General features: G+C 38.4%; 2 protein-coding genes across 5 annotated transcripts in view; one reads left to right on the top strand and one right to left on the bottom strand.

Moving 5' to 3' along the window:
• Positions 1-3,591, bottom strand: part of FMO5 (flavin containing dimethylaniline monoxygenase 5) — a 73,748-nt gene extending 70,157 nt beyond the window's left edge. Inside the window, exon 1 of the mRNA XM_037826214.1 lies at positions 3,269-3,591. The gene's annotated coding sequence lies outside the window, so the exon portion shown is untranslated. The remainder of the gene's footprint in view (positions 1-3,268) is intronic.
• The window catches only part of CHD1L (chromodomain helicase DNA binding protein 1 like), an 89,852-nt gene continuing 77,165 nt past the window's right edge, over positions 3,044-15,730 (top strand). For 3 of the 4 annotated variants that reach the window (XM_037826209.1, XM_037826208.1, XM_037826207.1), the window contains exons 1-2: positions 3,044-3,214; positions 9,848-9,960. In XM_037826209.1, coding sequence (XP_037682137.1) covers positions 3,082-3,214; positions 9,848-9,960 — 246 coding nt within the window. In that variant the 5' untranslated portion in view covers positions 3,044-3,081. Of the gene's footprint in view, positions 3,215-5,729; positions 6,270-9,847; positions 9,961-15,730 lie in introns of those variants that run through there. The other variant, XM_037826210.1, reaches the window with a different exon arrangement.

The raw sequence follows: 15,730 nt of genomic DNA, 5'->3' as shown, positions 1-15,730 counted from the left end.
AAATGAGCCTGCGGGGCCTGAGCTCTGCTCTTCCCCTTTCTATGTTCACCAGAACTCCAAAAAGCATCTGCTTTTATTTGTGAGTTTGTCTTGCTGTTTTTTTGCTATGCCTGTCTCCTCTCTGCTGGGCTGGCTACTCTCAGATTCTCTGGTGTCTGGTCTCAGTGTATCTATGGTTCGAGTTTGGATCAGTAGAATGAGTTTCCGATAAGAGCTGCCACTGCAGTTCTGCCTTCTCCTTCCTGGTGCTGACAGCCCCTCTCCCATGGGACTGAGCCTGGCAGGGAGGGGCCCGGGTCCCCTGGCCACAAAAACTTACAGATTTCGCTGATGTCAGCAGTTCCACGTTTTCATGAGTGTTGTATGAAGCATGCCCAAAGTCAAATTGCTCTGCGGTGTCCAGTCCACGCAGTTCCTGGCTTTCTACCTACTTCCCTGGAGGAGTAACTAAAACATACACCTCACCAATCCACCATCTTGCCCTGCCCTCCAGAGGGGAATTTTGTATTAGGACAAGACCACACCTGTGTCTGATTATGATAGGATCTTGTACTTACCTATTGTTTCTGAAATGATTAAAGTTTTTGTGTTATTGTGATGGAATGAATGTATTTTTTATATGCAAAGATCATGTCATTTTGGGGTACAGAAGTTGGAATGTCCCAGTTTGGATGTATTATGTCCTCCAAAATGCCATGTTCTTTAATGAAATCTTGTGGGGGCAGATGTATTAGTGTTGATTAGGTTGGAATCCTTTGATTGTTTCCATGGAGATATGACTCAATCAACTGTGAGTGAAACATTTGATTGGATAATTTCCATGGAGATACGGACCCTGCCCATTCAGGGTAGGTGCTGATTTAATCACTAGAGTCCTATAAGAGCACACAGACAGAAGGAGCTTGGTGCTGCAGCCAACAGAGACATTTTGGAGACGGCCATTGAAAGCAGACTTTTGCTGACACTTTGCTCCGGAGAAGCTAAGAGAGGACAAAATGCCCAAGAGCAACATTTTGAAGAACACACAGGAGCTGAGAGAGGAGCTGGAACACAACCCAGGATCAGCAGCCACATGCCTTCCCAGCTAACAGAGGTTTTCCAGATGCCATTGGCCTTCCTTTGGTGAAGGTATACTTGTGTTGATACCTTAATTTGGACATTTTCATGGCCTTCAGACTCTAAAGTTGTAACCAAATAAACCCCCTTATAAAAGCCAATCCATTTCTGGTATTTTGCATAATGGCAGCATTAGCAAACCAGAACACAGGTCTTCCTCTCCCCATAAATGGCAACTCCATTCTACCAATTGCACAGGGAGTATCTGTGAAACCATCCTTTACTTCCTTTCTATCACATGATTACTCAGCGAATTCTCTAGGTTCTACTTTCCCAGTATATCTAGTATCTAAACACTACTCACCATGACACTGCCACTATGTGAGTTCAACAACTATTACCTCTTGCCCAGACTATTGCAACAGCCTCCTAATTGGTCTCCCAGCTTCCACCCTGTCCTCCTTTACAGGATCTTTTCATATAGCATTTAGCATAAAACTTTTAGATGTGTCACTTCACCAGCAGACTTGGTGTCTCTCGGCTACCTTTCTTAGTGGTATTTTAGACGCCAGATTCAAAATACCAACAGTTTACTTAGTTTACAGCTAGGTCCCTGTCTCTGCTATTATGTTAAAACAAATGTACTTCAAGTTAAAAATAATGAAAACATATTTTAAGTGACTGGTGATGGATAATGTTACTTTAGAGGGTAAGTCCACCCACAAAGCTTGGATGGGTGGAAACAGGTTGAATATGAAGACCCAGATGCAAACCATGAGCAGTCACATAGGACAGAGGCTCCTCTAGAGAAGCCTGCAAAGGATACAAGTCTATCTTAAGGTTTTGAGAAAACACCTAAGTAGGAAAGTTGCTATACAAAGTCAATGAATGAATGTTTTACTTTCATCTTAACTCTGATCACTACCTGATTTTTGTTTGTTGTCTCTCTCCTCCCTTTAAAATATGAACTCCCTGATAAGCGATCTCAGTACCATAAAGAATGCTTGGCACATAGTGAGTGCTCAATCAATATTTACTGGATGACTCAAAACACAAATTTAGCTTCATAAAAGTGTTTTGTTAGGTTTTTATGAATAAATGTTATAGCTCAAAAATAATTTCTCTTTTTTTACTTTAGGGAGAGGTGAGATTGGGGACAAAGTGCAATTTTAATCTGAGGGAAGTACCAAGATTAAAGTTGCAGTATCCTTATCTGTAATATGGGACAATTACAGTACCTATTTAAAGTGTTGTATTAAATGAAAAAAATATACGCAAAGTCCTTAGGGAAGCACATATACTGTAATTAATAAATGAAGCTTTTTTTATGTCACTTTAGTGGTACACTACTACATGATAAATTTACCCAAAGCTGATGTCTAGTCATAGTAACACATTGCTTCAATCTGCTCCTCATAATTTACTTGAGAAATCTGCAGTGGCAAACGATGGCATTTGCCAACACCTCCACAAAGCGATTGTAATTTATTACTTGCTATTCAGGTGTTCCTAACTTTAGCCTTACAGCACAGAGAGTAAGTAAGGAGATCTGAGGGCATAATCCAAATTATTTCCAGAGTAAACGGAACTGCCATGATATTCTTTACAATCTTGCTATGGTGAATCGCTGGAGTGCAGGGACGATGTCTTGTTGAGTTCTATACCCCACCCCCCGCCCCGAACACAGCAGAGTACTCGGCCCACGACAATCCAGGTTGGCTAAATAATAAGTGAACGACTAGCATTTCAGGTAATTCCACGTTTTGAGCGTGCATAAGCACAACCAGAAGTACAAAACGACTGAGAACCGAGAGGTTCTCCGTGCACCCGGCACTGCAAGAATTTCCTCATGAACCAGCAGTTTAGCTCCGAGAACCCGCCGGCATATAGCTATAGTCCACAAACCAGCACAGATCGCGCCCTCTGGCGGCGGCTGCGCGGGCCGGGATCGCCCCTTACGTTTTGCGCGCGAGTGCGTTAGGAAGAAAGCCGGCAGGGCCGACGGGGCGGAGCCTCTCCCTGCTGATGGAGCGCGCGGAGGCCGCGGCCCGTGAGGGCGAGAAGCCGGGCTTCTTAGTGGCTCTTCAAACCAAGTGCAGAACTGAGGCGACTCGGGCGCGGGTGGAGGAGCAGGACTTAAGGCAGTGGGGCCTGACAGGTCAGTGGGCTTGGGCGTACTTACGCCCGGGCGGGCAAACTCGTTAGGACTCACTTCTCCCGGGTCCGGAAACGCCGCTCCAGGAACGGTCCTATGGCGCCTCAGGTTGTCCCGTGGACATACTTTACCTGCTGGAGCTTTTCCACCCCCTCTGATGGGGGTGGGTAGCTGCGTGCGAGGCCCAAGGCCTGGCAATGAATGATTCAGCGCGTGGGAGCGAGGCCTGGCCCCTATCTCCCGGCGCCGGGTATACAGGCCTGTGGGCGGGCAACTTCTTCAAACCTGCACAAAGTACAGGCCTCTTAAGAAGTTGACGTTCTGGCGTCCCAAGGTGTGGGTTTAAAGTCTCTGTTCTAGTCGATTTGGTGGCCTGCTTCGGGGTTTCTCGTTGGTTGTTCCTATGCAACGATCAGCACTTCTCTCCTGGCTTTAGTTTGCGTTCATGGTTTACCGTGCTCGCGCAGTTCTTTGGTAATTCCACACTGATGAATTCTTCACAAATGCTCTATTTAAAATTACACGTCAAATAAATATTTGCTCGTTACCGCATGTAACTATTTTATTTATACTAGTTTTAAACTGAGTCTGACCTTTTCTTCTACTCTTACTTAGAGACCCAGACTATTTCCGCGTTGCGCTTGACTCACCACTTAACCTTTCTGAACCTCATTTTCTTTATTTATAAAATGGGGGACGCAAAGCGTGCCCTTTCTGTATGACAGAATCGTGGGTCAATAATAATAATGTTGTCGTTTATTCAGTATTTTTTGAGTGCTACTGAGAGCTTTACTGGATACAGAGGTAAGCAAATATGGGCCTTGTTGTTCAGTGTTTTTAGGCTAGTGACTAAGTGCTTTCAAAAGCATAAACAAGTATTTATTGTACTCATATTATGTAGCAAATACCACGAAAATGTGAGGTTTTGTTATTCTCGGAATGAAACAAAAGCTGCATTTCTATGTCTAGCTTAGAAGAGGGAAAGTCTACAAGAATGTGTATCTGTGTGTTCTGTAGGGAATGTGTATCCATCTGTGGGTATAAATTTATGGACTGGTGTTTATATGTTTGTGTGTTTGTATCCTTGCACGTGTTTTCGGATATGATTCTTTAAGAATGTGTGAGAGGAAGGGCTAGGTAATGTGTGCACGTTGATATCAAACGTAGATGATATACTGGGAGAAATGTCCACATGAACATGTGCTGTTTTTGGTGAAGATGAGATGATAGAAGAGAGGTTGCAGGTTAGAGTGGGTGGGATAGAGTAGGTGAAAGAAGAAGTAAATAGGCAGTTGTAGTAACTTGGTGGTGGGAATGGATAAATTGGTAGTGGAGGGAAAAAGAAAAAAAAATGTGTAGTTAAGGAATAACAATTGAATATTGTATCTTGAAATTCCTTTTGCTGTTTTCGAGAATAAATTAATATTCCAAGAAATGATTCTTTGTGAGTTGGTTAAAAAAATCACTTACTGACCTTTTTTTTTTCTTTCGGATTACAGAAACAGTACATGTTCTCTGTAGAACATTTAGGGGAATATCATATACATAGAGAAAAATATTTTTTAATCTCCGTAATCCTATTAATGTGTTGTTATCTATCCAGCCAGTCTTTGGTCAATGCATGCATGCATGTATGTAATGTCTTTTTATTCTTTTTTTTTCTGGGGGGTTAGGGGTGGGGACAAAAATAGGGTTTCATGTACATACCTTTGGGAAATAATAAATTTTTTCTTTACTATCATTTAGTCTTCAGTTTTAACGATTATGTAGTATTTCAATGTATGGCTGTGCCATAATTTACCCAGCCCCTCTTCTTAGGTACTTATATTCTTACTTTTTTGCTGTTATAAATAATACTAATAAATATCCTCATGATCAAATACTTATTGCTATGAATTTTTAATTTCTCAAAGGTAGCATTTCTTGAATAAAGATTATACAAAAGTTTTTGCTTATTTCACCATACTGGTATTTTCTAATTTGAAAAGTTCTAACACTGGTATTTACTAATTTGAAAAGTTAAAAAAAATGCTTCTTTATTGTTTTTATTTACTGTTTATTTGGTTACCAGTGTTGATGGACAGTTAGATATTCACCTTCCTTTTATTCCTTGCCTATTTGTGCTCCCTGACCATTTCTAAATTGTGGTGTTTGTCTTTGCTTTGTAGGATCTTCCTTGTACTGAAGGTATTAACTTTATTACATTTATTGGAAATATGTTTTCTAGTTTGTTATTTCCTTTATGATTTTGGTGTGTGTGTGTGTGTGTGTGTGTGTGTGTATTTCAGTGCTGAAGTTTAAGGATTCTGTGTAGTGAAATCATTCAGCTTTTTCCTATGTGTTTTTTTTTTCTTTTCTTTTCTTTTTTCTATACCTTTGATATCCTGCTTAGAAGGGACTTTACTTCTCTGATCTTATAATTGCCCTATTATTTTCTTCTAGGGCAATTATAATTTCCTTATTTTATACTTAAGTATTTATTTCCCCCGGAATTTTTGAGGAAGGAATTTTATTTTTCTTCCAAAATATGGAGCAAATTATTTATTTTTTCGAAACTCATGACTTAATTTAAGTATTTTGTTCTGCGGTATTTTTCCCAGTGATTCAAAAGCTTTCTGGTAAGTCTTCCTACTCTTAATAGTGTCAGAGTTGTGTCCTATACGTTCCAGTGAACTTCAGAAACTAAAAATACAATGGATCGTAAAGGTATCTGAGAACTGCTTTGTTTTTGGAATATGCAAACCTATTACTTCTTGCTGTTTTTGTTTGCTCTTTCACTACTCTTCATTACTTGGCTGTTTTTGCTTGCTTTTTCATTACTGGTCATCCACTTGAGAGATGAGCATGAGAATTCAAACAACATTTTGATGAATATTGCAGATTAGTATCCTCAACTTTATTCCAAGCCTGCCTGACTACATCCCAGAGGCTAGAGAGCAAAAAACTACATTTCCCAGTCTGCTCTGAAGTTCTGATGTGCATGTGACTTTGCTTCAACCAAGCAGATAACAATAGGAGATTTGGAAGAGGAAAGTGGGAAGAGACCACAGACAGTCTGGTAGGGATTTGGGTTTTCTACAGCATCTCTCTTGCTGACTAGTCCAAACTTCGTGGGTGTTGGGTAGAACTCAGAGCATCCATTTTGCTGACATGATTGGCTGCTGGAGTGGTAGGGTCCTGGAGCTGACAGTTGAGCCTTGTGTTGGCAGAAGTGGATGCTTTTTTGACAGTACAGTTCTGTGCTGCTGATTTGGCAGGCAGTTGTACCTGGAAGCTCAGTGTGGAGCCTGTTCCTCCAGCCGTTTCATCAATTTTATGGTCATCTATTTCCCCTGTATTAAATCCACTTTTGCCTTAACTACCTAAGATAATTTCTATTTTCTGCAGTTGACTCTTGACTGTTGTGTTGTTGCCTTTAGGGGATAGAATTTCATATCATTTTTAAAATTAAGCTTTTTATTTAGAGATGATTGTAGATGCACATGCAGTTTTAAGAAATAATACACAGAGATCCCATGTATCCTTTTCCCAGTTTCCCCCAATTGGGAACATCTTGCAAAACTATAGTACAATATCACATCTAGGATATTGACATTGACAGAGTCAAGATACAGAACATTTTACATTACCACAAAGATCCCCCATGTTGTCCTTATATAGCCATATCTACTTTCCTCCCATCTAACTCCTTCCTTAAACTACCCTGGCAATCCCTAATCTGTCTCCAATTTTATCATTTCAAAAATGTTATATAAATAGAATCATTTAATATGTAACTTTTGGGGTTGGCTTTTTTTCACTCAGCATAATTCTATGGAGAGTCATCCAGGTTGTTGGGTGTGTCAATGGTTTGTTCCTTTTTATTGCTGAGTAATGTCTGTGATATGGATGAACTGCAGTTTGTTAAACCATTCACCCATTGAAGGATTTACTGGTTGTTTTCAGTTTTGAGCAATTACAAATAAAGATGTTGTAAACATCCATGTACAGGTTTTGTGTGAACATAAGTCTTCATTTCTTTTCAGGAGTCCCGTTGTTAGGTCATATGGTGTTGCATGTTTAGTTTTTTAAGAAACTGCAGACTCTTTTTAGAGTGACTATACTATTTTATACTCTCACCAGCAATGTTTGGTTTCACCACATCTTTGCCAGCATTTGTCACTATTTTTTTATTTAGCCACTCTAATGTGTGCAGTGATATCTTATTGTGGTTTTATTTTAATTTCCCTAATGGTTAATGATTTTGAATATCTTTTCATATGTCTATTTGCTCTCAAGAACTTCCTTTAGCCATAATTATAGGGTAGGTTTGCTCGTGAGAAATCCTCTTAGTTTTCCTTTGTCTGAGAATGATTTCCTCTTCATTCCTGAAGGATATTTTTGTTGGCGCTAGGGCTCTGGGTTGACAGTTATTTTCTTTTAATACTTGAAAAATATTGTGCTACTTTCTTCTGGCCTCCAAGATTTCTGATGAGAATTCCCCAGTTGTTTGGGATTGTTTTTCCTCTGTAGGTAAGATGTTGTTTTTCTCTGGCTGCTTTCAAGATGTTTTCTTTGTCTTTAGTGTTTAGCCGTTTAATTATGATGCATCTTGGCATGGATTTCTTTGGATTTATCCTTTTTGTACTGTAGTCACCCAACTTCTTGAATCTGTAGGGTTATGTGTTTTGCCAAATTTGGGGAGTTTTCAGCCATTATTTCTTCAAGTACTTTTTAAGCTCTCCCATCTCTTAATCCTCTCTTTTCTGGACTCCAGTGGCACAAATGTTAGATCTGTCATTATAGTACCACAGTTCCTAAGGTTCTGGTCATTTTATTTCGGTCTGTTTTCTTTCTGTTCTTCAGACAGGGAAATTTCTATTGTTCTATCTTCTAGTTTGCTCTTTCCTTTCTCTGCTCTTCATTCTGCTGTTGAGTGTATCTGCTGAGCTTTTTATTATGGTTACTTTATCTTTCAGTTTTAAAGTTTCCATTGTGTTCTTTTATCTTCTGTTTCTTTGTTGTGGCTTTCTGTTTTCCTTCTTGTTTCAAGGGTGTTCATAATTGCTTGTTGAAATGGTTTTTATCATTGCTGCTTTAAAATTTTTGTCAGGTAATGCTAAAATCTGTGTTAACTTGGTGTTGACATCTATTTTTTTTTTTTTTCTTTTCCATTAGCTTGAAATCTTCCTGGTTCTTGGTATAGTGAGCATTTTTTTTTTTTTTTTAATTGAAGCCTGGACATTTTTGTATCGTAGTATGAGACTCTTCTGTTTTAACTGTCTTTGTCTGACACTGCTCTGGCAGTGGAAGGGGGCTTGTCACCTTGTTACTGCCAGGTTGAGGTAGAAGTCCAGGCTCCCCTCTTGGACTCTTGACACCTTTATGGCTTGGTGGGTCAGACAACACTCAGCTCATGATAGGTGACTCTCGTCTCATAGTAACTTTGGTCTCTAAGCCTTTGGTCTCTACTAAGACTCAGTAGCATGCCAAAAGCTCTTTCTTGAAAGTAGAGTAGTTTACTTTCAACAAATGTGTTTTGGTTTGCTAAGGCTGCCGGAATTCAATATATCCGAAATGGGTTGGCTTTTTCAATGGGATTTTTTTTTTTTTTTAATCATCATTTTATTGAGATATATTCACATACCATGCAGTCATACAAAACAAATCGTACTTTCGATTGTTTACAGTACCATTACATAGTTGTACATTCATCACCTAAATCAATCCCTGACACCTTCATTAGCACACACACAAAAATAACAAGAATAATAATTAGAGTGAAAAAGAGCAATTGAAGTAAAAAAGAACACTGGGTACCTTTGTCTGTTTGTTTCCTTCCCCTATTTTTCTACTCATCCATCCATAAACTAGACAAAGTGGAGTGTGGTCCTTATGGCTTTCCCAATCCTCAATGGGATTTTATTAGGTTACAAATTTATGGTTCTAAGGCCATGAAAATACTCCAACTGAGGCATCAACAGGACCATACCTTCTTTGAAGAAAGGCTGATGGCATCTGGGGTTCCTCTGTCACATGGGAACATGCATGGTGACGTATGCTGATACTTCTCTCCCAACTTCTGGTTTTAATGGCTGTCTCCAGATGTCTCTGGGTGTTTCTCTCTCAGCTTCCCCTCTGGGTCCTTCTTGCTTCTCCTGGGGCATTTTCTTTCTAAGCTCTTTCTCTCTTCATGAGCTCTCTCTCAGCTTCCCCTCTGGGTCCTTCTTGCTTCTCCTGGGGTGTTTTCTTTCTAAGCTCTTTCTCTCTTCATGAGCTCTCTTAAAGGACTCCAGTAAAGGATTAAGACCTAATTTGAATTGAATGAGTCACATCTCCACGGAAACAACCTAATCAAAAGGTCCCTCCCAACAATAGGTCTGCCCCCACAGGGATGGTGTAAGAGAACATGGCCTTTTATGGGGTACCTAACAGATTCAAACCAGCACAAAATGGTACCTAAGCCTGCTCAAAAAGTAGCTTGAAAGTAAGCAAATGTTTAAATTCTGTAATTTCCCAGCAAAGGATATGGCCAGTTGTTCCATGGATTGAAGGTCTGGGAATTTAGGCCAGGGTCTTCATTTGTTGTCTTAGAATAAAACTTGTGTGTGTGCTGAAATGTCTGCTCTTTGGATTTGCTATGTTTTTTATTTCTAGGGATTCATCTACGCTCTTATCAACTGGAGGGAGTCACCTGGCTGGCACAGTGCTTCCTTTGTCAGAATGGCTGTATCCTGGGAGATGAGATGGGTCTGGGTAAAACCTGCCAGGTATGTTACTGTTCACTTCCACTGAAATAGTGTGTTACAAATCACTACCATCTTTAGTTGTTTGCTCCTGGTATGTATTTTTATAGCTTGAAGTGGTTGAACCTTTGTTAAGAGTTCATGTCCTTGGAGTTGATTTTCTGGGCATGGATATGGTTTTAAACTGAGTCACTACCCTTATTGTACCTGGTCTTTGACATATCCTGAGATACAATTGTAATTGATAAGCCTGAGTTTGTAAAGAAAATATGCTTGTCAAAGGATCAAGTTCACTCTCACCTCTTTAGCAATACTTTAGTTAATTGTGTAATTTTGTAAAGCAAATATACCTGTCCAGGGATCAAGTTCACTCTCACCTCTTTAGCAATACTTTATCTAGTTAATTGTGTAATTTTAATGTTTATCTCCCTTCCTTAGTGGGTGTTGGCTACTTTCCATTTCTGTCATGCTAGAGAAGTGCAGAGGACATATCAGTAGTGAATTTGAACTTGAAGATTTCGGAGCTGATCAAGAAAAAGATTTGAGTAAAGGATGGCAGTAACACACAAGCTATTTAATGACTTTGACAGATTGCAGTGAGAGGGGAAATTTCTCTCAGCAGGAGACCTTTCAGAGGCTGCAGGACAAGGGAAAACTCTCATGGGTGAAAGGAAAGGAGGAGGAGGTCCCTTAAGTGTCAGGCTTATGCCACAAAGTCAGCATGACAAGGAGCCTCTGGGCACAGAACTTCAAGGTGCAGAAGAGGCTTGGGGTGTTAAAACTCCAAGATTTTATCTTATCTCTGACTAGCAGTTGTTGGGCACAGTTTTGTGGGATATGCAAATAGGTTATCTTCACATGCTAAAAGTTGCTTTTTTGGAGTATTTTTAAAGCAGTTGGATGTATAAGAATTTGAGTTTTCAGCTGGCAGGCTTTTGGGCCAACTAATAGACCCAAGCTACTATGAAGTAAACAAAACACAGGGCCAATACACAGAGGCCATCTTTGGCTCACTTATATAACAATACCCTATCCTTTCCAAAATGCCTTTGCTATCTAATGTCCTTAATGGGAGTTAGGGTAGAGTCCAGAGGTTTGGAGAATCAGAGGTGGCCTGTTTGTGCATTGATAAGCAGGTGGTATCTGTCTTGACATTGATGGGTGTCTCTGGCAGGATGAACACTAATATAGCCCCTTGTTGACAGATGTCAGTGGTAGGCTTGGATTGATGGAAAGCCCAGACACAGACACCCCTTGGGTTAATCATACAAGATCTTCTTCTCTATAAGATATCAAAGAAAATCAGGGCAGTCAGGATATGTGGCAGAGAGGTAAATTGATCAGAAAACATGGAGGTATAAGTTTCCTGATCTCAAAAAGATTTCGCCAGTTAACTCACAGAATGAGCGAGGGTCTCATCAATCCCTTTAGAAGCTCAACTGAGTTCTTCATGTCTAACTTTGTATACATAGACTACAAGCTGGAGCAGTTCTGCATGTAGGGTAGTCTGGATTTGTGTTGGAAACCACTTTATTTAAGCCAGGTATACCTCATCAAGCTTGGCAATATTCAGTATATAAAATAACCTCTTGAATATGGTACCCTGAGATATAAACACAACCCTCATTTATTGTCCTTAGCCTTCTCAAGCAAACCAACCTAATCTTAATACTTTCCTTCACTGAGAGCTGTGGAGCTAGAACAAAAGTTGGTTTCCCAGATGCCTCTGGTTGCCAGGCTAACAACCTCCCAGACCAAGTTAAAGGCTCTCCTTGCAATGCAATCTCCTTTGCCTTGTTTATTGGAATTGTCCTACTGGTGTCATTCAGAACCTACAAATTCTGCTTGACCTTTGCCTTTCCCCAGGTTGTTCATATAGCTCTAACTTTTAGCCTCCTAAAAATATACCACCTCCAAATTTATTTTGCTAAAATTTGATTTAGAATTTTTGCATCTGTGTTCATTAAGGATATTGTTCTGTAGTTTTCTTTTCTAGAAATATTTTGGTCTTGTTTTAGTATTGGAGCCAAACTGGCCTCATAGAATGAATTGAGGAGTATTCCTTCATTTTCAATTTTCTGGAAGAGTTTATGTAGAAACAGTATTATTTCTTCTTTAAATGTTTGGTAAAATTCACCAGTGAATCCAAAATTGTTTTGTAGACATACCTTGTTTGTGGCAATAACAGATAAATTTTCTGTAAATAGCATCCTCAGCAAAAGCTAAACAGAATGGCTTTAATCCATTAAGTACTTATTCCCAGTCTGGACTGGGAAGCCATGGGTAGTTTAAAACATTATTTCTATAATAAAAGATATGTTAATCACGTAAAAAAAAATAAATGACTACCCCATAATCACAGCATTCTAACTACAACCACTAGTAGCAGTGCATGTTTTACATAGCTGAAATTAAAGTGCACATATAGTTTGTATGTTATTAATTTAATATTATTATAATTTTCCATTTTATTATATTTCTCACAATCATAATTTTCTACTGGCTGCATAATATTCTTTCAGAATTTAAATTTCTTAAATGTTCTACAGTTGGGGAATGGTAAACCCCACCCCTGCTTTGATGCTGTGTAACCTTGAAATGAGTATCTTTGGCATATAGCTTTCTCAGAATTTTGGATGATATCTTTAGGAAAGATTTTTGCAGAAATGGCTCAGTATTATGTTGTGGGGTGGGGGTGGGGAATGTACCTCATACTTTTTTGTTTTCTCTGTATATCATAGCATCCTTTAAAAGCAACTTTTTTAGTCAAAAGTGTGTATAGGCAAATCCTAAAGTATGCTGTTCATCTTTACAAAGATTTTCATTTAATTCCCCTACTAAAGCTTATGAGGCATTATTTATGTTTCCCTTACTAGAATGTGTGCTCCAGGAATGCTAGAAGTTTTGTCTGTTTTGTTCACTGTTTTATTACTGGAGCTTAGAACAGTGCCTAGTTAAAGGAAGGCTCTCTATAAGTACATGTGGAAGAAAGGAAAACAGCAGGGGAAGGAAGGCAGATATCCTCAGGAGAACCATGCAAGCAGCTGAGTACCACCATGTGGTTGGTTGCCTTTAGAACTGTATCTTGGCACTTCTTGCTTTATGTTTTCAGAGTATTCCTTATCTTGTATATTGTTTGTATTGTTGTCATTGATTTCTACTGTCTTCCCTGATTTTTTCTTTGCTTTAAAAGTCCAGTTTACATAAATATTGTGCATCATTGCTTGTTAACCATTTTTTTTGGGGGGCCTTTTACAAAAATTTATTCAAAATGCACCGTAGTCTTAAGTGGAAAATCTAAATGTATACACTTATAGAAAAGAATAGGAAAAAAAAGATTACAGAATTTAGTTTTAGGGAAACAATACTGAAATTTGACACCAAAAACCCAGTTCTTAAAAGGAAAATTTCAGATATTGGACCTCATAAAAATTAAATATGTTGTTTTCTGAGAGAGGATGGAAAACAAGCTACCAACTGGGAGAATATATTTGCAAATCACATATACATTGAAAGAGTAGTATCTAGACTATACAAAGAACTATAAAAACTTAACAGTAAATAAAGAAATCTATTAGAAAACAGGAAAATACATGAAGATACTCTTACAAATATAGCTGAATCTAAAATTATCTCAGTTAAAAAAATCGAGAAAAGATGGGCACTTTCGTTCTTGCTGTGTGGAGGTGCCAGCAACCAGCTTGAACAATAAAGTGACTTAATCATGGAGCACCAACTCAGAGGCAGCAGAACAGAAAGTTTGGAGCATGCCTCCCTGATGATACGATGAAGTCATCCTTTAAATCTTATCCTTGCAGTTCTTTTAAAGAAGTGAGAGAAATCAAAATCTATCTTATTAATGCCATATATATATATATAAATAATTTCTCAAGTCAATAATCTAGGTTTCCAACTTGAGAAATTAGATAAATAATAGCAATATAAATCTGAAACAAGCAGTTGAAAGGAAATAATTAAGATAAAAGCAGGAATCAACATTATTGAAAATGAAACATATATGGGGAAACAAATGCCTCTTCTCTTTTGTTTTTTCTTCTGTTGTTTCACCTTTCTGACATATATTTCTTTTTTCTTCTTCCTTTTTCTCTTTTAAGGGTACATGTGATTAGATTAGGTCCACACAGATAATCAGGATAATCTCTCCATCTCAAGATTCATCATGTTTCTTTTGCCATACAATTCCCTGGTGTAATGAATTCTTGCAATATCTAATTAGTTCTACTATCTCATGGATAATTATTCTGAGTTTTCAAAGGTATTTTCTTTAGAGGGACTTTATGTCAAAGATGTCACTATTATTAAGGAGACCACATACACACAACAGCACTTTTTTTATGCACAACATCAGTCATCTAAAATGAACTGAGGATATAACTATTGGCAGTGAAGTAAGGAACAAGACAAAATAATCCTAAACATATTACTTTAAGACAATAGTTGCTCAGAGTAACGTAGAAATACATATAAAATAAAATGGTTGAGAGAGATGGGCATTTTCTATTATATGCTGTGCTCTGCCATGAACTTAAAAGTGAGAGAGCTAAATCCATGTAAGTTTCTTTAAGTAATATGGCTTGAGTAATTCTATGCAGGGGCAAAGTAGGTTACATATATATGCTTCCCATATTTCCCAATGCTTTAAAATCTCTGGATTTTGGCAAGAGTTAGAAGGTAGGCCATTGTAATATTCATTTAAATGGGTAATATTTATTTATCCATTCAGTCATTTGATTAATCACTCAACAAACATTCATTATTCACTTACTGGCCATTCTTTGCAATGTAATCAGAGAAGAGTGCTGGCAAACTCAAGTGTGAAGATTTAAGCAGCTATTTGGACAGCTAATTTTATATACTTCCCAATATAGTTAAGCCGAATATCTTTCATTAAATTTTAATGGAAAAAATGTGATGCAAATTGATATTCTATATGTGTGATAAGATTATTTTTTGACATATAGCATTGAAGATAAATTAATTTGCCTAGTATATATTCATGAACAGTACATTTCAGGCTACATATCTTAAAGTACATCAGAAGGCAGAAGTGATTATCTTGTCAAAGTGGTAATCTAGAAGTTTAAATGTTTCTTTAACTGTTACAGTCAGTTAAAGCAGTAACAATTAAGCTCATCAATGCTGTTTTCTAAGTGATAATTTTCTTAGTGCTGCTCTAACATCCTTGTTCCTAAGTGTGTATATCATGGGATTAAACAGAGGGGTCATGACTGTGTAGAGAAGAGAGAGCAATTTGTTCAGTTCCTACTGAATGATTGGATTTGGGTCTTAAATAAGTGATCATAGCTGATGGAAAGAATAAAACAACAACCAGCAGGTGGGAAGAACATGTAGAGAAGGCTTTGGCCCACCCTTGAGCTGTTGGCAGTCTCAGAATGATGAAAGTGATTTGGCTGTAGGAGGCAAGTATTAACATAAAAGGGATTGAACTAAACAACATAGCTACTAAATACACAGATATCTCATGCACAGAAGTGTCCCCACAGGTCAGCCTGAGAATGGGGGGGATGTCACAGAAGTGGTTAATTTGGTTAGAATCACAGAAATGCAGAGAGAAAATTTAACATGTTTGCCCTGTCTGCACAGGGATTCTGCTGACCCAAGGACCAGTTGCCAGCTGGGTACACGTCCTTGGGTTCATGACTAGAGAATAGTGCAGAGGGATACAAATGGCTATGTAGTTGTCATAGGCCATCACAGCCAGGAGTAAACATTCAGTGTTTCCCAGCATAAGGAAGAAGCACATTTGGGTGAC

Source organism: Choloepus didactylus, chromosome 2 (genome assembly GCF_015220235.1).
Source record: "Choloepus didactylus isolate mChoDid1 chromosome 2, mChoDid1.pri, whole genome shotgun sequence".
Classification (NCBI taxonomy): domain Eukaryota; kingdom Metazoa; phylum Chordata; class Mammalia; order Pilosa; family Megalonychidae; genus Choloepus; species Choloepus didactylus.
The sequence above is the reverse complement of the archived record's forward strand: the minus strand, read 5'-3'. Positions and strand labels throughout refer to the sequence as shown.